This window comes from Drosophila mojavensis, unplaced genomic scaffold, assembly GCF_018153725.1.
Source record: "Drosophila mojavensis isolate 15081-1352.22 unplaced genomic scaffold, ASM1815372v1 contig_81, whole genome shotgun sequence".
In the NCBI taxonomy this organism is placed as follows: Eukaryota; Metazoa; Arthropoda; class Insecta; order Diptera; family Drosophilidae; genus Drosophila; species Drosophila mojavensis.
The window spans coordinates 5,514,784-5,538,145 of record NW_025318907.1 but is presented as its reverse complement, the minus strand read 5'-3'; the positions used below and the strand labels follow the sequence as shown (position 1 = coordinate 5,538,145).

At 39.5% G+C, this 23,362-nt stretch overlaps 9 protein-coding genes across 12 annotated transcripts in view; 4 read left to right on the top strand and 5 right to left on the bottom strand.

Annotated features, from left to right (window-relative positions):
* Window positions 1–4,771, top strand: part of LOC6580820 (midnolin homolog) — a 31,777-nt gene extending 27,006 nt beyond the window's left edge. For 3 of the 4 annotated variants that reach the window (XM_015164433.3, XM_015164431.3, XM_032729831.2), the window contains exons 3-6: window positions 1,807–2,828; window positions 2,886–3,301; window positions 3,374–3,465; window positions 4,427–4,771. In XM_015164433.3, coding sequence (XP_015019919.1) covers window positions 1,807–2,828; window positions 2,886–3,301; window positions 3,374–3,465; window positions 4,427–4,552 — 1,656 coding nt within the window. In that variant the 3' untranslated portion in view covers window positions 4,553–4,771. The remainder of the gene's footprint in view (window positions 1–1,806; window positions 2,829–2,885; window positions 3,302–3,373; window positions 3,466–4,426) is intronic. The other variant, XM_032729832.2, reaches the window with a different exon arrangement.
* Window positions 4,772–4,846: 75 nt separating this feature from the next.
* Window positions 4,847–7,092, bottom strand: LOC6580819 (lysozyme 2). The gene is made up of 3 exons (XM_002006585.4): window positions 6,915–7,092; window positions 5,790–5,954; window positions 4,847–5,722 (listed from the first exon to the last, which is right to left on the bottom strand). The coding sequence occupies exons 1-3, from the start codon at window positions 7,090–7,092 to the stop codon at window positions 5,478–5,480; spliced, it is 588 nt and encodes a 195-aa protein (XP_002006621.2). The 3' UTR covers window positions 4,847–5,477.
* A 28-nt stretch (window positions 7,093–7,120) lies between these two features.
* Window positions 7,121–7,827, bottom strand: LOC6580818 (lysozyme). Its single transcript, XM_002006584.3, has 2 exons — window positions 7,541–7,827; window positions 7,121–7,483 (listed from the first exon to the last, which is right to left on the bottom strand). Exons 1-2 carry the CDS (start codon window positions 7,785–7,787, stop codon window positions 7,254–7,256), a joined length of 477 nt encoding a protein of 158 aa, XP_002006620.1. The 5' UTR covers window positions 7,788–7,827; the 3' UTR covers window positions 7,121–7,253.
* Window positions 7,828–8,180: 353 nt separating this feature from the next.
* Window positions 8,181–9,049, bottom strand: LOC6580817 (lysozyme). Its single transcript, XM_032730327.2, has 2 exons — window positions 8,903–9,049; window positions 8,181–8,842 (listed from the first exon to the last, which is right to left on the bottom strand). Exons 1-2 carry the CDS (start codon window positions 8,970–8,972, stop codon window positions 8,403–8,405), a joined length of 510 nt encoding a protein of 169 aa, XP_032586218.2. The 5' UTR covers window positions 8,973–9,049; the 3' UTR covers window positions 8,181–8,402.
* Window positions 9,050–9,795: 746 nt separating this feature from the next.
* LOC122756707 (invertebrate-type lysozyme 3-like) lies at window positions 9,796–13,130 on the bottom strand. The gene is made up of 3 exons (XM_044011302.1): window positions 12,865–13,130; window positions 10,535–10,705; window positions 9,796–10,164 (listed from the first exon to the last, which is right to left on the bottom strand). The coding sequence occupies exons 1-3, from the start codon at window positions 12,944–12,946 to the stop codon at window positions 9,932–9,934; spliced, it is 486 nt and encodes a 161-aa protein (XP_043867237.1). The 5' UTR covers window positions 12,947–13,130; the 3' UTR covers window positions 9,796–9,931.
* A 102-nt stretch (window positions 13,131–13,232) lies between these two features.
* Window positions 13,233–14,162, bottom strand: LOC6580816 (probable elongation factor 1-beta). Its single transcript, XM_002006582.4, has 2 exons — window positions 13,980–14,162; window positions 13,233–13,880 (listed from the first exon to the last, which is right to left on the bottom strand). The coding sequence occupies exons 1-2, from the start codon at window positions 14,057–14,059 to the stop codon at window positions 13,292–13,294; spliced, it is 669 nt and encodes a 222-aa protein (XP_002006618.1). The 5' UTR covers window positions 14,060–14,162; the 3' UTR covers window positions 13,233–13,291.
* A 76-nt stretch (window positions 14,163–14,238) lies between these two features.
* LOC6580815 (protein preli-like) lies at window positions 14,239–16,108 on the top strand. Its single transcript, XM_002006581.4, has 4 exons — window positions 14,239–14,598; window positions 14,701–14,869; window positions 14,935–15,148; window positions 15,221–16,108. The coding sequence occupies exons 2-4, from the start codon at window positions 14,769–14,771 to the stop codon at window positions 15,620–15,622; spliced, it is 717 nt and encodes a 238-aa protein (XP_002006617.1). The 5' UTR covers window positions 14,239–14,598; window positions 14,701–14,768; the 3' UTR covers window positions 15,623–16,108.
* A 92-nt stretch (window positions 16,109–16,200) lies between these two features.
* Window positions 16,201–18,883, top strand: LOC6580814 (chromatin-remodeling complex ATPase chain Iswi). The gene is given in 5 exon segments (XM_002006580.4): window positions 16,201–16,485; window positions 16,548–16,756; window positions 16,814–17,065; window positions 17,127–18,423; window positions 18,425–18,883. Coding segments are annotated over 5 exon segments (2,037 nt in total). The 5' UTR covers window positions 16,201–16,461; the 3' UTR covers window positions 18,680–18,883.
* Window positions 18,884–18,997: 114 nt separating this feature from the next.
* Window positions 18,998–22,964, top strand: LOC6580813 (chromatin-remodeling complex ATPase chain Iswi). The gene is made up of 6 exons (XM_002006579.4): window positions 18,998–19,177; window positions 19,294–19,508; window positions 19,569–19,823; window positions 19,901–22,013; window positions 22,096–22,256; window positions 22,325–22,964. The coding sequence occupies exons 1-6, from the start codon at window positions 19,130–19,132 to the stop codon at window positions 22,593–22,595; spliced, it is 3,063 nt and encodes a 1,020-aa protein (XP_002006615.1). The 5' UTR covers window positions 18,998–19,129; the 3' UTR covers window positions 22,596–22,964.
* Window positions 22,965–23,362: the final 398 nt, after the last annotated feature.

Genomic DNA, 23,362 nt, shown 5'->3' with positions numbered 1-23,362 from the left:
TATGAGAATTGATAAACGAAGCAGCAATACTCTTTTGAATAATTATTAAATTTGATTTATACATTTTTTTATAGAAGAGTGAAGCGTGAAAAGAAGAATTATATAATGCTTAAACCAATTACATTTGTTCACAATGCGTATATAATTTTTACTATAAACGATATATATTGATTGGAGCTAGTTAGCCCCCTGAATAATAAATATATAATATAAAAGCATTTGATGCTTATAAAAAAAATATAAAAAAATGAATATATATCCACCACGTCCATAAAATTTACTTATGTACTTATTGTACGTGCTTCAAATAATAACATAGTCTACTAATATACATTTGTCATGTATTAAAAGTGTATAAAATTGACGACAGAAAAACATAAATATATAACATTTATCTTAGTATAAATCCTCATGGGGCGTCCAACTCCACTTAACCATTATACCCCACATCACACTCAACATATCAAAATATTTGCTGACTCACAAAATTAATGACAATAAACAGTAAGAAAAAATGCATTCAAAAAGCAATAAAAAAAACATGAAAATTAACAATGCGAAATTAAACAATTCTTTAAAGTTTAAATAAGTATATATATGCATTAAGTCTATATATATATATCATATGTTTATTATATGTTTTATGCACAATAAACCAGCCTGAGGTCGGACTCCCACCCCAAAGATATAATATAAAAGCTGACAGATTGAAGACAACAATAGCAAAAATCGAACAGCGTCATTGGCCAATTTAGTTAATTTAATTATTAATCCGAATCGCTGTCATTTGCATATCATATAAATACAGTTAGCCAATGCGTAGTTTCAACAATACAAAAATTCGAGTTTCATATTTATTGCCATTAGTGGATGCTGTTATTTTTTAACAGGCGTGTCAAGTGGCTTCCGGCTGCAGCCTTGACCAGCCGGCGATATAATTGAGAGTGAAACTGTTGATTGTAATATATTGGGAGATCTATAAAAATCTCAGTTAGTTTTATTTATTTATACTTAAAAGATATAAGAAAGCAAAACGTTAGCCGCAATTAAAACTAGTTGCACAGCATTGAGCAATTAATTATTAGCTTGGTTAATTAATAAGTAATAAATTAGCATAAATGAAACAAACATCTTGTATTGAAAGCAAAATTTATGTCTGAACTCCTCTTTGAATAAATTAAATATTATTGCGTAAATCAATTAAAGTGCGCAGATTTTTTTTTAGCATAACATAAACATAAAGATAAGAGTAGAACTGATGTATATACTAATAACACTATGAATTTAAATCTAATTATATTACATATTTATATTTTTATAATTACCAATTTATTTCTAATATATTTTTATTATTATATTAATTTCAATTATTATATTTGAAGATTATACATTTTTTATGGATTATATATGTCAAATTGAATTCCACTTGTTCTGATCCATTAAAAATCTTTATATCTTTATTATTATCTTTAAACTATCTTTATTAATAGCTATTTAAAATCTTAACTTATCTTATTAAACATGTACTAATTTAAGTTTAATTTTTATTTTCTTATTTGTTTATTGCAGCTTAATATAGCCAATTTATAAGTCTATCTTAAATAAGACTGACCAAATGCTTTTATTGCTCTTGATTTATGTCTCTTCTGAAATCGAACAGTTTTTAACCTTCTATTGTGTTAATGAAATATTCTCACATCTCTTGCTGTTCTCTGACCATTTCGATAACAAAGCTGTAGCATACTTTTAGGCAGGCCAAAAATATTCAACTAAGCGATTTTTACTAAATCTCCGCTCTTTTTGTAGGACAAACTGCTGAGCAAGTTGGAAGAAGAGAGCGAGCCGGATCCTCCAACCTCGCAGGAAGATGAATGCGTGATCTGCATCAATGCTCGCGCCACAATGCAGACCTCGCCCTGCGGCCATCGCGTCGTCTGCCGGCGCTGCTTCGTGAAGACCATACAGAGTGCCGTGGCGCAGCGTTTGCTGCCGCTGCGCTGCGTGATCTGTCGGGCGCGGGTGAATCGGCTGACCTCGTCGTCGGGCAGCTGGCGCATACAGGAGTCGGCCAGCAGCTATTCCATGGGTGCCAAGAGCTGGGCCTCGGCGGGCGTGCATGCGGGCGGCGTTGTCGCCTCGGCCAGCTCCTATTCGATGAACGATGCGCACAGCGAGCATCATGCGTTCCATCAGCCCACGCTGCACACGGCCGCTGGGGGACGCAACCATCATCATCAGTATGGAGCGGCACGTGGCGCTCATGGACGGGTCTCGCAATCGGATAGCTTGTACTCAATGAGCTCCACGGGCTCGGCAGGTTCCACACTGTCGGGCTACTCGCACTACTCCAAGACGTCTTCCATATCGAGCAGCGGCGCCTGCTCGCCAGCCTCGCCGGCGGCGTTGGCGCACAGTGCCCATCACTTGGCGCCGCCATCGCCCAATACACACCATCATCATCAGCAGCATCATCATCAGCATCAGGTGATCTCACCGTCTGGCTCATCCTCTTGCTCGAGCGTGGGCTCGTTATCGCACCACGGAGGCTGTCCCAGCGGCTGCTCGGGCGCTGTGCCGCGCAAGCCTCTGCACACGCTCAGCAACTCTGCCTCCACTTCCTCATCCAGCAGCAGCAGCGGCTGTGGCAGCGGCAGTGGCAGTGGCAGCGGCTGTATGACACCCACGCCCACACACACCTATCCGGGGAGGCGGCACGTTAAGAGCCGCATGCTGGATCTGCAGAATCGACTGCCACCCATCAAGGAGTTTCGCAGTCCAGCCAAAGTGCCACATCCCTCGCCGGTGCACGTCAGCAATCCGCGCTTTCGGTGCGTCCCGTTGCTTTGATTAAAACTTTAACTGATTTCTGCCTCTCCCTCTCGCAGGTATGCTTCGTATACGAAGTCCAGCGGCCATGAGTTGGCGCCGCTGCTGCGTGAATCGACGTCACCGCCACCGCCGCGTCGACCGAGTCCCATGAATATACAGCTCAGCTGCACGGCTCTAGCGCCGCCCCCGCTTAAGGCAGGCGGCGCCAAGATTAGCCCGCTCAATGCCAAAAACTCGCTGCCCAAGAATGCCTACGTGATGCCCAAGGACAAGAAGCTAGCGAATGCTCCACCGCCACCCGCCAGCAGCAAGAGTCAGGTCACCAAGGCCACAGCAGCAGGCACAGCAGGAGCCGGCGCCGGTGCCTCCTCCTGCTCCTCCTCTTCCTCGAAGTCGGGAAACAACTGCAGCAAGCCCCACTCAAACGATTCCAATCGCAGTTTTCCGCTCTTCTCCAGCAGCAGCAGCAGCAGTAAGTTGATCGCGATAGATGGCGCCAGTGTGGCGATTGAAATTAATTAAGTTCCGCTCGACAATTTTGCAGAAGAGAAAGCGGATAACAAGAAAAACGAATCCATGGAGCGCAAGAAGAAGGAGGAGAAGCTCAAGATGAAGGCTGAAAAGGAAGCCAGAAAGGTGAGCGCCCCATACCCTCACAACCAAACCTCTCCCTCTCTCTTTTTCTCTCTCTCCCGCTCTGATTCGCTCAGTCGTTCGCTTGCTCATTGTGGAGCAGGCGTCTTTATTGTTTCGCCGCCAGGGGGCGCCATTGTTTGTAATTGGCCTCGTTTGCTTCCGCTGCAAACTTTTTCATTAAACGCGGGACGAGCGCGTCTTTTGTGCATTTCACCAATCCCACCATCACCTCCGACTCCCCTCCTACAGCACGTTGCTGAATGAGGTGTAGTGGGCGAAGGGGCGGCGGTTGCCAACAAAAAAGTAGCACATAATGCGCGCTGGGTAGTTTTTTGAGCAGTTGATGCACTTTTTAAGCTTTCTATTTATTGCATGTTGAACAAGCGAAGAGTTTGAAAGCATAGCTGATGCACTAGCAAATACCCTGTAAGCAGTGAGTTACTTATATGAAGAAATAGGAAATTTTCCAGATCGGGGCTACCATGTGTTCATTTGTACATATATTATTGAGCACAGGCATGATATGATTGGCATGATTGATTACCCAGTAAAAATATATATGCTTATAGTTTATTTCCTAATGTCATCATTTTTTTTTTTTGCTAAACAATGTTAAATTAATGATGAAATGTAATGAGATACTTCCATTTATCGTCCTTACTAGAAAATACCCTAGTTGTCATTCAAAAGTATACAGTAAAATGATGTTCAAATACAAGACTAGCTAATACCCTATAAATAACCATTTTCAGAATCATATTGGAAATAAACATTAATATTTATATTCTGATTGAAAAATAATTAATAATGAATAAAAGTGATTTTATAATATGATGGTGTGCATATACCCTACCCAGTAGCAACATGTCCACAGCCCTAATTAGAAGCATAATGTTATAAAGTTTCCTGCTTATGTAACGGGTTATTATAACTCATTTTTATGCATTTAATTTCATGGCAGGAGGAGAAGCGACTGGCCAAGGAGGAAGAGCGCCTGGCCAAGCTGCATGCCAAGGAGGAGAAGAAACGTGGCAAAAAGGAGGCCAAGGAGCTATTATTGGCAAACGATGGCAATAATAAGAAATAAAGTTAATTAACTTGCAAAGCTAATGTTGAAGTTACAAACGATAAATGGAAACTGTATTATATCAGACATGATAATGACATGACACACACACACACATACACCCACACATTCCATAAAAACGAGCTTGATTGAATTTATAGGATATTTATTTATATACAAAACCGAAGTTATTTTATTACCAAAAAAAAAGCAACCAACAAAACCCTTCACACAAAAAATTGTTTCTTAGGGCAGAATAATTTTGTTGTTGTAGTTATATTTATTTATATTTTTTTAGCTTTTACTTTATATTAAAAAAAAAAAAGAAACAACTTTTGTAACTCTGCCTTAGCTACAGAGCATACGATAAAGTTATGGAAATAGATCTATTTTCTAGAACTCTTCTTTTAGATTTCCTCTTTTTCCAGTCAAGCCTAACAAACTCATCTGTCTCATAAGTTGAAAAGGTTGTTCCAAACAATTTAAACAATTAAAAATATATACTATGTATGAAAAACAAAAGAAAATTTTCAACTTCAATTCTACGCCTAATAGATTTTAATACCGAATGCAGAAGCGTAGCTAAAGCAAAAGTAAACAACAATAACAAAAGAATAAAAAAATTATGAAATTAACTTAAGAACTCTTTTGAATCCGTTAAGAAAAACAAACAAGTATTTAGCGAACGTTAACCAAATTCGAACGTGTTGAAAAGAATTCTATAGTAGTTTTGCATATACTATATACTACCAAGTAATATATATATATATAAATATATATAAATACATATATATACATACATATGTTATATATATACTGTGTACTATGACTATAGTTCTATAGATTCTATGCCCCATGTATTGGAAACTGTTCAAATGGAAAAACATAAGCAATGTATATTACTAACTGTTTTCGAAAAACAAACCCAAATAAAGACAAAAGTTATTTAAGTCGAGTTGTTCTTCTGGGCTTCTGCGGCCTCTCGCTCTTTTCTAGCCAGGCACTTGAAGAAGATGGTCCCGAAGGTGGCTGGCAGCTCGTCCCGGCACTTCAGATTGCCCAGCTTGTGTATGGATCCATAGTCCTTGCAGTTGACCTTCCCATCTCCGTTGCAGTCCTCGCCGTTCTTATACATATAGTTTTGGATGGTGTCTGCCGCGCAGTGTGGATCATTGACGCAGTTTGTGAATGCTGGCCGAAGAGAAGACGTTGTTTCAGTTAACTAATTTCATTCATTCATATGCACGTGAGTGCACACCGTCGCCCTCCCCAGGTCCTAGTAATGACCCGCCGTCCTGCCAGAAGGTCCAGGTGATGCGAAAGATGCCGCACGCTCCATTCACACAGATCTTCGTTGCATTGCAGCCGCTCATCGCCTCGCATAGGCACTCCAGGCAGTCTTCCGTGACGGGCTTATTTTCAACTGTGACGGGGTAAGTGGGGGAGGGATATTTAGTAAGAGCTGCTTAGCATATTAGTCGCTTGCATTCAATGGAAATACATCCAGTATTTGTACCGGCAAAGCCGGTTTACATTATTACTCGTATTCATTTATTCTAGAAAATAATTATCTAACACTTCAGCAGCACAGTGGTGCAAGATGCATTAAAATTAGTTTTGAAAATTAATTGAATTTGAAAATATTTAGCACATGTAATTATTTCACAATTTTAAATTAACTAGCTGGAAAACATTTAGTAATCCTTATTACCGAGCAATTATAAGATAGTTATGCAGATAGTTCCTAAGAATATTCAAGTTGATTCTATATATTTATCAAACTTGGTCTTACGACGTATGTACGTATATCAGTTCAGGTATATAGTTAAAGTTTATCCACGTATTTGATTTTTTCAGCAGCACGAGCCAGGACCTCCGGTACTATATACTAATATGTGGGATTCATAAAAAGAATTTAGAATTTTAGCTGAAGTGTGCTTATCTATTATTTGAAATTAAAATATTTATCATGATAATGAAATAATTATTATTTGATCTCGTTGTAGTATGATCATCATAATTATTACTCTTTGTGCTAGAAAAATCAGAACCTGGAACGCAGAGCCTGAAGAAATGAAACTATCTTAGAGCACATTGAATGCTAATGAAAAGCAGCCAAGGAAATCGAAGGTTTTTTGTTGGTAAAAAGTCACGACGAGTCGTCCGATATACCTGTTAGAGTGACGACTTGACTGAAGTAAAACAGCTTAACACACAAATAAAGAAATAAATAAATAAAACAATAATAAAACAAATAAAATTATATTTTTTAGCTGAAAGTACTTAAACTTTTTAATTCATTTTTTTATTCCATTCTGAGTTGCAACACCAACTTCGTTTCCACTACTTAAACAATTTTATATTTTCTTTTTCGATGCCTTACCTTCAATATGGGCATCAATGTGCCACATAAAAAACATAGAAAATACACTGAACAACAAAAAAATTTGATTGTTAAACATTTTTAATTCCTGAAAAATTATTTGGACAATTTCTATTCGAGCTGTTGCCTTTGCCACGCTTGGCGCACGACTGAGTAGTAGGTTTAACTGCCAAGTCATAAAATAAGATCAAGCATTGCAATGCTGATTGACATTTTCCTATAGCAATTGTGATTTTATTAGCTGGAAAACCCTTATACTATATGCCATCTAATCATTGAGTGTACTTTACTATAATAAATAGAATATATTAAAAATTCATCAATCCAGACACTTCTTGATTACTGCTGTTGTTGCTGTTGTTTCTTGGCACGCTTAAGACAGTTTTTAAATATGCTCTCATAGTTGTATGGCATATCCGCTTGACAATTGAATGGACCCATATAGTGTATGGCGCCGTAGTCGTAGCAATCCACCTGCTCATCCCCATTGCAATCCTGCCCATATTTGACCATATAGTTTTGCAGTGTATCCGCCGAGCAGTACGGATCATTGGCGCAGTTCGTGAAGGCTTAACAAATGGATAAGATTTTCCTTCACTGTCTATATAGTATATACTACTACTTACAATTCTCCGATTGCGGCGGCTCCTCACCGACTGTCAACCGACCCGAGTCGACCCACTGATCCCACGTAAGGCGAAAGATGCCACATGCCCCATTGACGCACACAGCTGTTGCATTGCATCCGCTTAATGCCTCGCACATGCACACTAGACACGTCTCGGTGATGGGCCGCTTCTGCTCTGCCTTGGCACCAGCCACGCCCACAGCCAGTATTATAGACAAACACACCAAGTTTTTAGCCGTAGTCATTTTCGTTTCCGTTTCGATTGGCTCAAACGTTGTCGAGCTACTGAAATGTGTCGACTATTTGTTGTTGATATTTATACGTAGTTAGTCATTTGTCGCTGCTATTATACTATATAGAATTTAAATACTGTAGTTCAGGAAATGGGAAGGCAATCGAAAACAGTTAGCATACACTAAATGACAAGTCTACAAACTCATTGAGCTCAATGAGTGCTAAATTGAAGGGGAATCCACTCCTTTTCCATATTTATATTTTAATTTTATTTATTTATATTTTATTTTAAGGAATTAAAAAATTTTTTTTTCTTTTTTTTTTTTTAATATATTATATTTTCACAATTTGCTACTTTAAGTTCATTAAAAACATTTTACATATCTGTATATCTTCAGATAATCTTCAGCTACTATATAATAAAAGATTCTCCAAAAATATAATTATATATCTTAGCATAACAAATCATTATTGCACAACTTGGATTTCACAATTCTATACAAAAATTCCTCATTAATAATGGATTTTTGCTTGTAAAGCCCAGATCATAGCTAAGATCTAATCCTGTTAAGTTCCCTATAAACCACTAATTATATTTAAATAATAAATCTTTCATCAAACTTCTCTTAGGGGTCATTCTTTGTTAACTCTTCTTCTGCTTCTTGTTGCGCGAAGTTTTCAATACAATCATCGAAGGTGCTCTGAAACTTATAGGGCATCTCGCCATGGCAGCCGTAAGCCCCCAATCTGTGTATTCTCGCATAATCGAGACAGTCCATTTCCCCATCGTCGTTGCAGTCCTGATTGAATTTTTTCATGTAGTTCTGCACGCTGTCGGCGGCGCAGTGTGCATCATTCGCACAGTTGATGAAGGCGTTCTCCGAATCGGGCTCATCATCCTTTATGGTCAATTTGCCCGCATCCACCCAGTAGGCCCAAGTGATGCGGAAGAGACCGCAGATGCCCTTCTCATTGCTGATGCACACTGCAGTTGCATTGCAGCCCGACATCGCCTCGCAAAGGCAAGTAAGACACTTTTCCGTAACGGGCTTATCCAGCACGTGACCTAACATGGTAAGGGCAAATGATAAAATAGACTACATACGCTATAGCAATCGGAACTTACCCTGCCCACGCACCAGGCTAAGCCACACCAAGCAGGCAAAGCACAGGCCCAAGCTCCAAAGCATTCGCATTATATAGTATGCAAAATTTTATGTGATAAGCCGGATCGAAGCACGTTCAAGCACTTCCGCATCTGATCAGTCAATGCATCTAGCTTGAAATACTTGTTCGTATAGAGCCGGTAAACAGTCAAGAATACCGGTTTGTAGGGCTCATTTACGTTAGTAGAACAAATCAGATAGCTATGTGAAGCTCCAATAGACTGTCACACTGGAAGCTTTTTCTGTAGATGCTACTTGAATGCCTTAGACTTACGCTGCTCAAAACATATCATAGGTATCTCATAGTCGTATATAGTCGTATTTCCATAAAAGCTGTTCATGGAAAATCACACGTGCCTCGCAGATAAGAAAGATGTAAGTAAGGTTTCGAACCAAACAAGAGCTTTTGCTTGAACCGTTACCTATTATAGCTAAAAGCTTCCACTCAGATATACTCTATTATCTACATAGTTTGTTATAGGGAGAATCTGCCAAATCATAAGATTTAAATATCTTACATATATTCCCTTAAATATTTATATATATTTTCAACTGTTTCATCGACGCCTTGTCTGGGAATCGCTCATGTAACTTTCTTCAGATGTAAACTTATTATCTGGCTTATTGTTTGTGAATTATTCTTTTTCTCTAGCTTTCTCAATATCGTTAAATAAATAAAAAATAAATTAATTAATAATAATAAATAAAAAATAAATAATTAAATTCTCTAGCTTTCTCGATATCGTTAAATAAATAAAAAATAAATTAAATTAAAAATATACTGTTCTTGTTCTCCAATATTAGCCCCACTTGAATTAATAAAATATATTTTATTTTATTTTTTTTTTTTTTATTTATTTATACAAAATATATAATTCTCAAAGGGTTTTGCACAATTCAAAATGATTAGATAAACAAATTCCAATTTGTAGCTCCGCATATAAATAATTAAAACATAGTGCCGTAGATCATATTTTTAGATATAGAACTCAGCCCGATGTGCGCACATCGAGAGGCGAGAAGGTAGTCAAGCATTTGTCCAGCGCACTCTGGTATTGATAGCTCAGTTCGCCCTTGCAGCCATAGCCGCCCAGCTTGTGGATAGCCGCATAATCGTAGCAATCAACGCCTCCGTCTCCGTTGCAATCTTGTCCAAACTTTGACATATAGTTCTGAATGGTATTGGCTGCACAGTACGGATCGTTCACGCAGTTGGCATAGGCTATAAGGAAAGATGGGAGAGATGGTTTTAGCATTTTGTTAACATGGTTCATAAAATAAAACTGTTCATTTACTTTAACTTAATTGTTATAAATTAAGCTAGCGTAGTAAGTTTAAATTTTCTTACAGTTCAAAGAAATACTAGGTTATTAAATATAAAAATTTAGGAAATTTTGAAAACAAAAAGTATCAAGAAAGCACAATATCTTAAATTTGATGTATAGTGCAATCAATTTAAATGAATCTACATGCAGATAGTTTCCAATTTACAGCAACTTTCGACAGACAAATAAAATATTATATTGAGGTAGAACAAATCATACACTAGACTGTGTACACATGTTTGTGTGAGAGAGCGTGCATGCACTTACCATCCTCAGACTGGGGACTTTCGTTGTTCAAGGTCAGTTTGCCGCCATCCGCCCAGTAGGCCCAGGTGATGCGAAACAGCCCGCAGACGCCGCCGCCGCAATAACGGGTCTGATTGCAGCCGCTGATGGCCTCGCAGATGCAGCCCAGGCACACATCAGTAACGGGCTTATCTAAAATAGTATAAGTATAAACAAATAGCACATTAATAGAGCAAAAGTGCAAAGGGTATATGATTATTCGACGCTCAGCTGATAAGCATTAAATGATCTATAAATTCAGTATTTGCGATCAACGTAACAAGCTTTCGAGACTCAATAAAAAAACTGGAAATTTTATTTTGATTTTGTTTGTTTTTTTTTTTTTTTTTTTTTTTTTTACACATATTTGCTTAAAGATGTCATCGTTATATATTCTGGGATTCATTAATGAAATAAATATATGTAAACTGTAAGTCAAGTCAATAAAATGTGTATCCAATTTATATACCTATGTAGCTGTATAATATGTCAGACAAAATAATAATAATAATAATAATACAAATTGTACGCCCATGAACCTCACGTTCCGTTGGATGCTGTATATACCTATCTGCCTGCCATTGCCGAACTAGTTTTGCAACTTTCAATGGCAGCATCAAGACTTCAAAACTACATTATCTTCTTCTTCTTCTTCTTCTTTTTTTTTTTTTTTTTTTTTGTTCTTTTTAACTACAGATTTCGAATCGGGCGTATGAGTCAATTTACCTTATCAAGAAGCACGAGTCAAGCAATATTCTTTTATTTCTGTGGGTTTTTTTTTTTTCTTTGTACTTTTTTGTATGCTGTCCAAGGTTTTCAAGCCGGCAGATGTTGCTTGTCAAGTGCGAAAATTGATCTTTATTTTTTCCAGTGATTCTGTATGCATGCGTTATCGTCGCTTATTGTTAATATGAAAATGTATTTTGTTTTCATAAAAAATGATTTAAAGCCTTGAAGGAATTTACTTCGACTTTTAAATCTCTTCACAACATCATATTGTAAAAAAATAGCTTCTCAAGTTAATATCAAACAAAAATTAAATTGATATAGAATATATACATATATTGAAATTAAATAAATTTATCGTTGTGATATTCTTTTAATACTACCTTAAAATATTTTACGCCTGCTTCTAGAAATTAAATGCTTGAAATTATACATAATTGAACTGTTCCTCAATTTCTGTTAATGCCACGGAAACTCATTAGTTTTTCTTAAATACATTTTAGTTGTCATTAAATTATAATTAAATACATTATTCAATTAATTTAAATCGATTATAATATTTCTTACAATTGTACAGTTCCTCAAAATTAAATTTAATGATAATTGAATGAAAAATATTCAAATGAAATAACTAAATACTATTATATATAATGTAAGTTTAACTTTCATTCATTTGTGGTGTCTTTCGGGTTCAACGGACTTCAATAACCCTTTGAATTAGGTCAAAATTTGAATATATTTTGCCGCATCTATATTTATGTGTGTGTGTTTTCTTTTTTTTATAAACTGTTCTCAATTATTATTCATGTCGTTAATTTTATTTGTTATAATTAAATGGCTTCATTAACTGAACACGTTTATAATTATCATATAATTATTTTGATATTAACTGGAAAAAGCAAAGATATAAACAATAACGAGTACATGAATAAATGTCACAGCAGAGGGGAGAACTTTTTCCCGGATTCGACAAAAACAATGGATGTATAGATGCGTGATAACGCGGGGAAATTCTACAAATGTGAGCATATCATTTCTATAAATTTGTTTACTATATAAATATACTATACACCAATTTTGTGTATGCTACATCAAAAGTATTTGCATAATCTGACATTAACCCAAAAACATTTTATATTGATAAATCACAATTTATCACTTAGCTCTTTCAGCAATCAATCACTATAGTTGTGGAATTGTAATTCAAATTAATTCCGTTTCATTAGCTCAATTTAAATAATATGTTAATGTCGGAAGTAGTTAGCGATGCCAATGTAATTGAAAACCTCCTCTGTCAATGCCCCGAATGACAGTTGCATTCTGATGTGCATCTCTGTACATAGCTACAAACGCATTAGAATACAACGGATATGGATGAATATATGCGTTTACTTTTTAAGCATTATCCCAAACAAAAAGAATTTTGTATGTATATTATTGCTAATTAATGTTAATGAAATGCACGATACCCGCGGACAGGTATTTCCAACTCGCATTTGAAATATATGTGACGGAATTTGTAAACAAATAAAAAAAAAAAAAACATCAAACTGAATATAAAATATATCGAACTCTGTATCGCTTACCCTGTGCTTGTATTAGAGCAGCGAAGCCGAGACACAACAGAGCTCCAATAGCCAATGTGCAGCACAATTTGTTTGCAGCCATCGTATATATGTATATTTTTATTGCCCGAAAAAAGTATACTATTAGTGTATTTAAATTATAAACAAATTCGTAAACTTTGCTCTACGACTGGAACCGCACGCTTTAGCGTTTTTCGTATAACTGAGCTGCCAAACGTTCGAGCTGCACTCTTTTGTTCAGCTACTTGAAAAAGCTTTTGCTCTGAACAAAAGACTTTAAAAACGAACTTGAAATCGTAGCTGAAAAACAGCTTTTATGTGTATGGGAGAGAGAGTGAGAGGGAGAGACAGATAGCAATAGACATCAATTCGTTTAGCTCTGCTGTAGTTTTATTATTTATGCATCAGTTAAAGAGTATATAGTTGCTTAGATCTTGTTGAAGGCAGCAATATCGACGGACTGCACGTAGTCCTCAAACTCCTCAATCTTCTCCTGCAGCAAATCAATGGAGACCTTGTCGTCTTCGATGACGCACATAATCTGCAACTTGTTGATGCCATAGCCAACGGGCACCAATTTGGATGCGCCCCACAAAAGACCGTCCATTTCGATGGTGCGGACTTTGTTTTCCATCTCCTTCATGTCGGTCTCATCATCCCATGGCTTCACGTCGAGCAGTACAGACGACTTGGCAATCAGAGCAGGTTTCTTTGACTTCTTGGCAGCATAGGCGGCAACACGTTCGGCCTTAATGCGCTCAGCCTCGGCATCGTCCTCATCATCAGAGCCGAATAGATCAACATCGTCATCGTCATCGGCAGCTGGCTTAGCGGGAGCATCAACTGTAGGCTTGCCTCCAGCCAATTGGGGCAGCGGAGCACCCGCCCAGGCAGAACGCTCACTTGCCTCATAGGAGGCAATGTGACGGTACCAGCGAGCAATATTAGCATAGCTGGCAGCTGGTGCCTTGCCCAGGGCATCAAACACAGATACATCGGCTTTGGTAGCGGTGTAACTGCAACAAAAAACACAAATTCATTTCAATTAAAAATATGCCGACGTGTTTGTCGTGCCTAACCTCACATTTGGCAGGCACATGCGGCTCATTACTTACCCGCTGATGTAGCTGTTGTTGGCCAGGAAGTCGTTCAACTCCTTGAGGCCTTGTGGGGTCTTAACATCACCGAATGCCATTTTAAATGCGATTATTTTTAGTGTAATTCACGTTTAAATTAAATGTGTCGTGCGCTGAGCTGCGTCTACGCTGGAAAAGTCTGAGCGAAAGAGCTGGTGATGTGCAAGGGCGGCAATACTTTTGCACAGATATCGAATACAGTATATCGATATGTATGACACACTGTGCAGCACTGCAACATAGCCACTCAGCTGCTTCCTGTTAGCTCTGCTAGTCGTCTATGTAATTGGCTTAATTGTTAAAATTGTGTTAAGCAAAATTTGTTGAATATAAATCAAAACTAATGAGCGCTGGTGTTAAAGTCCAAAACAAAGCAACATTAGCAATAGGTAATTCAACAAAGCGCTTCCATTGGCAGCACACACTCATATCTGGTTGATGTTTTGAAACACCCTGTACGTGACGCAGTTACACAACGTCAAGAGAAATTCTCAAAATTCTCAGTCTGGACGAGTAGTAGGCCTCAGGGCCAACGATAGGGGCACGGATACAACAACAATAAGCACACAATTAGAGCTCTGCGACAATCGTTCAGCAGGTAACGATCGAATAATCGGCTCTATTTATAGCATGCCAATATGCATCTAATTGATTTTTGTGTTCGGCTCTCTCCATTGTCATTTTTTTCAATGCGGTTCAGGGCCGCAACGATTTTCACTTTCTTTACTTGGCAAAGCTTCTAGCAGTCCGTTGTAGAGTATTCCCGACATGGTAGTCACTGCGTCCACTTGCTGCACGGAAACGGTTTTCGATTACAGCTGGATCCATGTAGTTTCTGCCTATTGGAATCGTTATCCCAATCCGTCAAGGTACGATATCTCTATCAATTAATGGTCCTTAACATATCTAACCATCGCATTTCCCTCCATTTCAGCACTCATGTCCTTACCGAGGACACTATTAGGCGTGAAGTGCGTGATGGAAAATTATATTCTCGCCGTTTGTTATCGAAGACGAATCCCGTGCCCAAGTGGGGGGCACGATTTTACAACAATTTGCCGGTGAAGATTGTTGAAGACTCGGTGCTGGACCCCGTTAAAAAGACATTTACAACATTTACCCGCAATCTGGGCATGAAAAAGATAATGGTAAGTAGACTTTGTACCGCACGCGCTTGCTCGTGCACAGGGTGACACAAGCTAACATACCGAACATTCCAGAAAGTGGATGAAATTGTAGTGTACAGCGAACAAAAGGACGGACGCACTTTGGCGGTCCGGAGAGCATACATTAGCTCTCAAGTATTTGGCTTCTCCCGTGCAATACGCGCCTTTGGCATTGAACGCTTCAAATCTAACGGCCACAAAGCCTCAAATGGCTTTAACTACGTGCTGCGACGCATGTTCCCGCAGAATCAACTGGCAGCGTCGTCGCCTACAACGTCAGTCAATTCACAGAGCGCAGTAGCTAATGTGACATACAGCGACATGGCCGTTGCATCTGCGAATCACAGCAGCACCAGCAGCACAACAGAGGCTCTGAAGAGGACAGCGAAAATTAGTTATGAGTTTTGTAAGGGCCACGCCAGTAAAATTGCTCAACTCTTTTCCGTCAAGAACTAATTTAACTAGAACAATATATATATAGATATATATATAGACAGATGTATGCATGCATACATGTATTCCAAAATATAACAAACAACATTTGCTGCATTTCATTCCGTGTGTTGAGCTGAACGGAGTTCGATCATCAATCATATGCTCACCACAATAACAATGCATGAACAGCGAGTCTTTTCACATATTAAATGGGACTTTAGATAGTTCACATTTGTTCTGTATATTTCGCTAGAAACACTCATGTAAAAATTGGATTTTTATGTACTGTAAATATATTTTGTAGAAAATACATGCCTAGGTTAAAACAAACAACATTTGTATAATTTAAGATACAAACCAAAAACTATAAATGTAATTTATTCAACAAATTCAAACTGCAACCAAGCGCGAAATTTAATATTTAGTGCTGCTAACTACCATATTTATTAGTATTCACGATTATTCACAGATGTGGCCAATAAAACAACTTTTAAAATTTTCAAATCATATGACAATGCTTTTATAACGAATTTCGAATGATACCATTACAAATAGTAACAGAAACTTAGTTTAATTTTGCATGAAATATAACAGCAATAATTAACAGTTACCGCCTAGAAACAATATGTCTTAGTGTTGTTGAATATGCAATTTCCTAGAAGAAATTATACAGAGCAGTGTTTGGTAATTAATGTTTTATGATAAGTATTTATCGATAATTATCTAACTTCAAAGGAAAATAGAGCATTCGTGCATTTTTCCCGCGATGCCATTGTGAAATCTTTTAGCTGATCTTAAGAAATAAATAATAAAGATAAATAGTCAACAAAGCTGAAATTTGTAAAGTAAATGTCTACAATATGGGCGACGAAAAAGAAAATTTGGTAAGCTGAACTTTTTACAAAGAAATTGTTCTTTTGTTGTTGCTAATGGGACAAATACTTAGAGCGTTAACTTGGCTAAGAATGAAGACGATTGCCCAGTCAATAGTAAGAAGGATTACTTTGAATCCACGCGCGAAAGCCGTTTTGAGTGTTTGCTAAAACAAACCGAATCCTATACCCATTTCATTGGAAACACGTTTTCAGAGGCAAAAAACGTCAAAGATCGCGGCGGTAAGCCCACAACCGGAGCCAGGGCTCGTCCACTGACCAGGTAGGCAAAAATGGACAACTAAATAAAAACAATGCATCATATATTGATAATGTTTAGAAAACAACGTGATGCATCAAATGATGAGAACGGGGTAGCTCTTGAAGGAGATGCTAATAACAACAATGCAGGATACTTCGATGCCTCACCTACTTTTATTGTAAACGGGAAGCTGCGGGACTATCAGCTACGTGGTTTGAACTGGCTGATTTTGCTCTACGAGAATGGAATCAACGGTATTCTGGCCGATGAAATGGGTCTGGGCAAGACGCTGCAAACGATCTCGCTGCTGGGCTACATTCGGAATGTAAAGTGAGTGAAATGAACTTGAGCAAATATTATCCAGATAACTTTATACAAACCTTGTTCACAGACACCAAGCTGGCCCTCACTTGGTTGTGGCGCCCAAGTCGACTTTGGCGAATTGGATGAATGAGTTTGAGCATTGGTGTCCCTCATTGAAAGTGATTTGTTTCATTGGCGACAAAAAGACTCGCAAGACGATCAAAGCTAAAATGCCTAAGAATGAGAAAGTTAAATGGGATGTATGCGTCACTTCGTATGACATGTGCTTGCGGGAGCGCAGCTTCTTGAAAAGCTTTAGCTGGCAGTACCTGGTAATCGACGAGGGACATCGCATAAAGAACGAAAACGCCCTGATCTCGGGGAAGGTCCGCGAGTTCCATTCCACTAATCGTCTACTCCTTACTGGCACACCCTTGCAAAATAACTTGCACGAACTGTGGGCGCTGCTCAATTTCTTACTACCTGATGTATTCAATTCCTCAGAGGACTTTGATGAGTGGTTCAACACGAACTCTTGCCTGGGCGACGACGTATTAGTTGGCCGCCTGCATGCCGTGATAAAGCCTTTTCTGCTGCGTCGTCTCAAATCTGAGGTGGAGGCGAATTTGCTGCCCAAGAAAGAGGTCAACATCTATGTGGGCCTCTCAAGAATGCAACGGGAGTGGTATAGAAAGCTGTTGCTCAATGATATCGACGTAATGACATGCTATGGCACCATTTCGAAAATGCGAGTTATGAACATTATAATGCAGCTACGAAAGTGCGTAAATCACCCCTATTTGTTCGAAGGTGTCGAGGAGCTCCCCTACACCACGGACTCGAATCTGCTAAAAAACTCTGGCAAAATGTTGATCCTAGACAAGTTGCTGATGAAACTTCAAGAGCAGGGCTCTCGTGTGCTCATCTTCTCGCAGATGACGCGCATGCTCGACATTCTAGAGGATTATTGCAACTGGCGCAAGTTCGACTATTGCCGCTTGGATGGGCAGACGCCACACGAGGACCGCGATAAACTCATCCGGGAGTACAATATGGAGAATAGCCCCAAGTTTATATTTATGTTGTCGACTCGAGCCGGTGGCTTGGGCATCAATTTGGCCACTGCCGATGTGGTCATTATATATGATTCGGATTGGAATCCACAGATGGATCTACAGGCCATGGATCGCGCCCATCGTATTGGTCAGAAAAAACAGGTGCGCGTATTCCGGCTGATTGCAGAGAAAACCGTCGATGAGAAGATTTTAGAGCACGCTAATATCAAGCTGCGTCTGGATAGAAAAGTGATCCAAAATGGTGTTAATAATCAGCCTGATAAACAAGCTCTTTTGAATATCATTCGCTTAACTGAAAATGACATATTGAAACAGCAATGATCTGGATATCGCAGACGAGGACATCGATGTCATATTGGAGCGCGGGGAAGCGAAGACAGCTGAACAGAAGGAGAGACTAGACAGGCTGTGCCAAAGCTCTATGCCCGCATTCACCATGGATACAAACAGCGTAGCTAGCATATCCTCTGTTTATCAATTTGAAGGCGAAGATTGGCGCAAGAAACAAGGCGGTACAAGCGTAGAGCCCAATGTTAAACCTACCAAGAGGCACCGTAAATTTTAATAGGGCTACAAGCTGATGCACAAGTAAAGGAAAATAATTAATCTTTATGAATTAATGTAAGTTTAAGACCACAATCCAGTGAAATCATTTATTTTTTTTATGTTTTTGTTATATTAAGAGTTTGTTCTTTTGTTATCATTCATAACAACCATGTAACACACAAAAGAAAAGAAAATTGCCAACAATAAAATGTAAAATTTGAAACATGGCGCGCAGCCTAGCGCTGTAAAATTTAAAAAGTAATCTTATTTCGGCAGCCCTGGCTATTGTTATCGACTGTTATCGATTAATTGACTTCAAGGCAACCCCGAAAACGCCACTTTTTCCCGCTGTCGCTCACACATACAGACGCAGCAACGCGCAAAACGCTCTCGCTTCTCCAAAATAATTTGGAAAACTCAATAATTAAACAATTTTATCGTAAAAACCCAAACAAACGGCATTATCAAAATGTCGAAAACAGATGCCGCCGCAATGGAAACCAACGAGGAAAACTCGGTAAGAGCTATTGACTTCAGCAAAAGCAGCGTTCGCAAAATTTTCGCCAAACGCAGACGCCGCATGCCGCTTCGATAAAAATTTTACAGATGTTTGTTAATAATTTGCTCATGCAGAACGAGACTACCTCGGAGGCGACCAGCTCCTCTGGCGAAAAGGAGGCCGAGTTTGACAATAAAATCGAAGTAGATCGCAGCAGACGCTTCGATTATTTGTTAAAGCAAACGGAGATTTTCACGCATTTTATGACAAATAGCACAAAGAGCCCGACCAAACCCAAGGGGCGCCCCAAGAAGAACAAGGACAAAGACAAGGATAAGGATGTGGCAGAGTTAGTGATTCATGAAATGCTCGTTAAGCTACATAACTAAAGTGATCTTTTCATTCTCAGCCATCGACATCGCAAGACAGAACAGGAAGAGGATGAGGAGCTACTTGCTGAGGACTCGACTAGTAAGGAACTATTTCGCTTTGATGCTTCGCCAGCCTATATTAAAGGAGGCGAAATGCGTGACTATCAAGTGCGTGGTCTCAATTGGATGATATCGCTCTATGAGAACGGCATTAATGGCATCCTGGCTGATGAAATGGGTTTGGGTAAAACACTGCAGACTATCTCTTTGCTGGGCTATCTAAAGCATTTCAAGTGAGTAGCAGTTACCTATGCACACCTTTATCACCTTAATAGACTTGTTAACATATATATATCTCTTCCCTAAACAGGAATCAAGCTGGGCCGCACATTGTAATCGTCCCCAAGTCAACTCTTCAAAATTGGGTCAACGAGTTTAAGAAGTGGTGTCCGTCGTTGCGCGCTGTTTGTCTCATTGGCGATCAGGACACTCGCAACACCTTCATTCGTGATGTACTGTTACCTGGAGAATGGGATGTTTGTGTCACCTCCTACGAGATGTGTATTCGCGAAAAGTCGGTGTTTAAGAAGTTCAACTGGCGCTACATGGTCATCGATGAGGCGCATCGCATTAAGAACGAAAAGTCAAAGCTCTCGGAGATCTTGCGCGAGTTCAAGACCGCAAATCGTCTGCTCATTACCGGCACGCCCCTACAGAATAATTTGCATGAGTTGTGGGCGCTGCTCAATTTTCTGCTTCCCGATGTATTCAATTCTTCGGAGGACTTTGACGAGTGGTTCAACACGAACACTTGCCTGGGCGATGATGCTCTTGTTACGCGTCTACATGCTGTACTGAAGCCATTCCTGCTGCGTCGTCTAAAGGCAGAGGTGGAGAAACGATTAAAGCCCAAAAAAGAGATGAAAATCTTTGTTGGTCTATCGAAAATGCAGCGTGACTGGTATACCAAGGTGCTCCTCAAGGACATCGACATTGTCAACGGCGCTGGCAAAGTCGAGAAAATGCGTCTTCAGAACATTTTGATGCAGCTCCGTAAGTGTACCAATCATCCATATTTGTTTGATGGCGCTGAGCCTGGACCTCCATACACAACGGACACTCATCTCGTCTATAACTCGGGCAAAATGGCTATTCTGGACAAGCTCCTACCCAAGCTACAGGAACAGGGCTCTCGAGTGCTAATCTTCTCACAAATGACTCGCATGTTGGATATTCTGGAAGATTATTGCCATTGGCGTAACTACAACTATTGCCGCTTGGATGGCCAGACACCGCATGAGGATCGTAACCGTCAGATCCAAGAATACAATATGGAGAACAGCACCAAATTTATATTCATGTTGTCCACTCGAGCCGGCGGCTTGGGCATCAATTTGGCCACTGCCGATGTGGTCATTATATATGACTCGGATTGGAACCCACAGATGGATCTACAAGCCATGGATCGAGCTCATCGTATCGGTCAAAAGAAACAAGTGCGCGTGTTTCGTCTAATTACCGAAAGCACCGTCGAGGAAAAGATTGTGGAACGTGCCGAGGTGAAGCTGCGACTGGACAAAATGGTTATTCAGGGCGGCCGACTCGTCGACAATCGTGCCCAGCTGAATAAAGACGAGATGCTGAACATTATACGCTTTGGTGCCAATCAGGTATTTAGCTCCAAGGAGACTGACATCACCGACGAGGACATCGACGTCATTTTGGAGCGCGGCGAGGCAAAGACGGCAGAGCAGAAAGCTCATTTGGACAGCTTGGGAGAGAGCTCGTTGCGCACTTTTACCATGGACACAAACGGCGAAGCGGGCACCTCATCTGTTTATCAATTTGAGGGTGAGGATTGGCGCGAAAAGCAAAAGCTAAATGCTTTGGGCAACTGGATTGAGCCACCGAAGCGTGAGCGTAAGGCCAACTACGCTGTGGATGCTTATTTCCGTGAGGCGTTGCGTGTCTCTGAACCAAAGGCACCGAAGGCGCCACGCCCACCCAAACAACCAATTGTTCAAGACTTTCAATTCTTTCCGCCGCGCCTGTTCGAGCTGCTCGATCAGGAGATTTACTACTTCCGCAAAACTGTTGGCTACAAAGTACCCAAGAATCCGGAACTCGGCTCGGAGGCCACCAAAGTGCAACGCGAGGAACAGCGTAAAATTGATGAAGCTGAACCCCTCACCGAGGATGAGATTCTTGAGAAAGAAAATCTGCTGTCTCAGGGCTTCACAGCTTGGACAAAGCGAGACTTCAATCAGTTCATCAAAGCGAACGAGAAATATGGACGCGATGATATCGAAAACATTGCCAAGGACGTGGAAGGCAAAACGCCAGAAGAGGTGATCGAATATAATGCTGTATTCTGGGAGCGATGCACTGAGCTGCAGGACATTGAACGCATCATGGGACAAATCGAACGTGGCGAGGGCAAGATTCAACGACGCCTGTCCATCAAAAAGGCGCTCGATCAGAAGGTGGGCTTAGCTATATGAATGTTTTTATCCCCCTTTAAATAGTATTTTATTTCAATATTTATATTCTGTGTCCTTTTTGTAGATGTCTCGTTATCGCGCGCCTTTTCATCAGCTGCGTCTGCAGTATGGCAACAACAAGGGCAAGAATTACACAGAAATCGAAGATCGTTTCTTGGTCTGCATGCTGCACAAGCTGGGCTTTGACAAAGAAAACGTTTACGAGGAACTGCGCGCGGCTATACGGTAAGAATTCGAAAAGTATAATTTTTGACAAAGAAACCAACTAATGCAATTTGATTTACGGTTTGTAGCGCCTCGCCGCAGTTTCGCTTTGACTGGTTTATCAAATCCCGCACAGCTCTGGAGCTTCAACGACGCTGCAATACACTAATCACACTAATTGAACGCGAGAATCTCGAACTTGAGGAAAAGGAGCGCGCCGAGAAGAAGAAGAAGGCTCCCAAGACACCGGGCGGCAGCAGCACAAGCACACCTGCACCGCCGCCGCAGCAAAAGGCAAATCAGAAGCGCAAAAGCGAGGTGGTCGCCACCAGCTCCAATGCTAAGAAGAAGAAGAAGTAAAGAGCCAGCCGCCATGACGTCGCAACCGAAGAGACAGTTTATAATATAGCTATACACATAATACATGATACTGATAACAATAACAATACACACATCCGATTTATATGAGATTCAGCTCCACACAACATTATTTTAAAGACCATCCACAAAAACATTTTAAGCTTGAGTTTGTAGTTTCTTAATTCAAACAACAAAAGGAACATTTTATTACCTACTTAAAGATTAACGAATAAGTAATTAATAATTATGTACGTGCGCCGTTGTATTCTATTCCACTTAATTGTATTTCGTTATAAGTTCAATTATTTATACTTTTAAATATATGCAAATTATTGTCATGGAGCAAAATTAAACAAACTTATACATCCACACATGCATTTTGTGTTGAGCTGGAGTTTTCTAATCCACTGAAAACATTCGTGGATAATGGGTGGAATCGTGAACTTATTCAAGATAAGGAGATTTATCTGTTAGAAGGAATATTAATAATGAATTTTACAAATTTGGAAAACAGGAATAACTGGATAGCCTGGCCAAGATTCTTAAACTTGGCCATTTATCTACACATCTACATATGCTTCTATTTACATATATCTTGCGAATGTAAACATTTTCTCTTATCATATTCAACAAAGCGTTTGATTTCTTATCAAAATGTTTTTATGAAAATTGGGGTCATAAACATAATTATAAAACTTAATTGGTTTTATAAAAGCTCTGCAGTAAACAATTAATTAATCATAATTTATATCATATATGAAGCCGCT

What these genes read in the sequence shown, in the direction of transcription:
- LOC6580819 (XM_002006585.4), bottom strand. Translation starts at nt 7,092, where the DNA reads ATGACTTGGCAGTTAAACCTACTACTCAGTCGTGCGCCAAGCGTGGCA. An exon ending in CATTGATGCCCATATTGAAG is followed by an intron (nt 5,955 to 6,914) that starts GTAAGGCATCGA and finishes ACCCCGTCACAG; the next exon opens with TTGAAAATAAGCCCGTCACG. An exon ending in AGGACCTGGGGAGGGCGACG is followed by an intron (nt 5,723 to 5,789) that starts GTGTGCACTCAC and finishes CTCTTCGGCCAG; the next exon opens with CATTCACAAACTGCGTCAAT.
- LOC6580818 (XM_002006584.3), bottom strand. Translation starts at nt 7,787, where the DNA reads ATGACTACGGCTAAAAACTTGGTGTGTTTGTCTATAATACTGGCTGTG. An exon ending in GCCGCCGCAATCGGAGAATT is followed by an intron (nt 7,484 to 7,540) that starts GTAAGTAGTAGT and finishes CCATTTGTTAAG; the next exon opens with CCTTCACGAACTGCGCCAAT.
- LOC6580817 (XM_032730327.2), bottom strand. Translation starts at nt 8,972, where the DNA reads ATGCGAATGCTTTGGAGCTTGGGCCTGTGCTTTGCCTGCTTGGTGTGG. An exon ending in TAGCCTGGTGCGTGGGCAGG is followed by an intron (nt 8,843 to 8,902) that starts GTAAGTTCCGAT and finishes TTACCATGTTAG; the next exon opens with GTCACGTGCTGGATAAGCCC.
- LOC122756707 (XM_044011302.1), bottom strand. Translation starts at nt 12,946, where the DNA reads ATGGCTGCAAACAAATTGTGCTGCACATTGGCTATTGGAGCTCTGTTG. An exon ending in TGCTCTAATACAAGCACAGG is followed by an intron (nt 10,706 to 12,864) that starts GTAAGCGATACA and finishes ATACTATTTTAG; the next exon opens with ATAAGCCCGTTACTGATGTG. An exon ending in AAGTCCCCAGTCTGAGGATG is followed by an intron (nt 10,165 to 10,534) that starts GTAAGTGCATGC and finishes CTTTCCTTATAG; the next exon opens with CCTATGCCAACTGCGTGAAC.
- LOC6580816 (XM_002006582.4), bottom strand. Translation starts at nt 14,059, where the DNA reads ATGGCATTCGGTGATGTTAAGACCCCACAAGGCCTCAAGGAGTTGAAC. An exon ending in AACAACAGCTACATCAGCGG is followed by an intron (nt 13,881 to 13,979) that starts GTAAGTAATGAG and finishes TTTTTGTTGCAG; the next exon opens with TTACACCGCTACCAAAGCCG.
- LOC6580815 (XM_002006581.4), top strand. Translation starts at nt 14,769, where the DNA reads ATGGTAGTCACTGCGTCCACTTGCTGCACGGAAACGGTTTTCGATTAC. An exon ending in CGTTATCCCAATCCGTCAAG is followed by an intron (nt 14,870 to 14,934) that starts GTACGATATCTC and finishes CCTCCATTTCAG; the next exon opens with CACTCATGTCCTTACCGAGG. An exon ending in TGGGCATGAAAAAGATAATG is followed by an intron (nt 15,149 to 15,220) that starts GTAAGTAGACTT and finishes CGAACATTCCAG; the next exon opens with AAAGTGGATGAAATTGTAGT.
- LOC6580813 (XM_002006579.4), top strand. Translation starts at nt 19,130, where the DNA reads ATGTCGAAAACAGATGCCGCCGCAATGGAAACCAACGAGGAAAACTCG. An exon ending in AAGGATAAGGATGTGGCAGA is followed by an intron (nt 19,509 to 19,568) that starts GTTAGTGATTCA and finishes TTTCATTCTCAG; the next exon opens with CCATCGACATCGCAAGACAG. An exon ending in AAAAGGCGCTCGATCAGAAG is followed by an intron (nt 22,014 to 22,095) that starts GTGGGCTTAGCT and finishes TCCTTTTTGTAG; the next exon opens with ATGTCTCGTTATCGCGCGCC.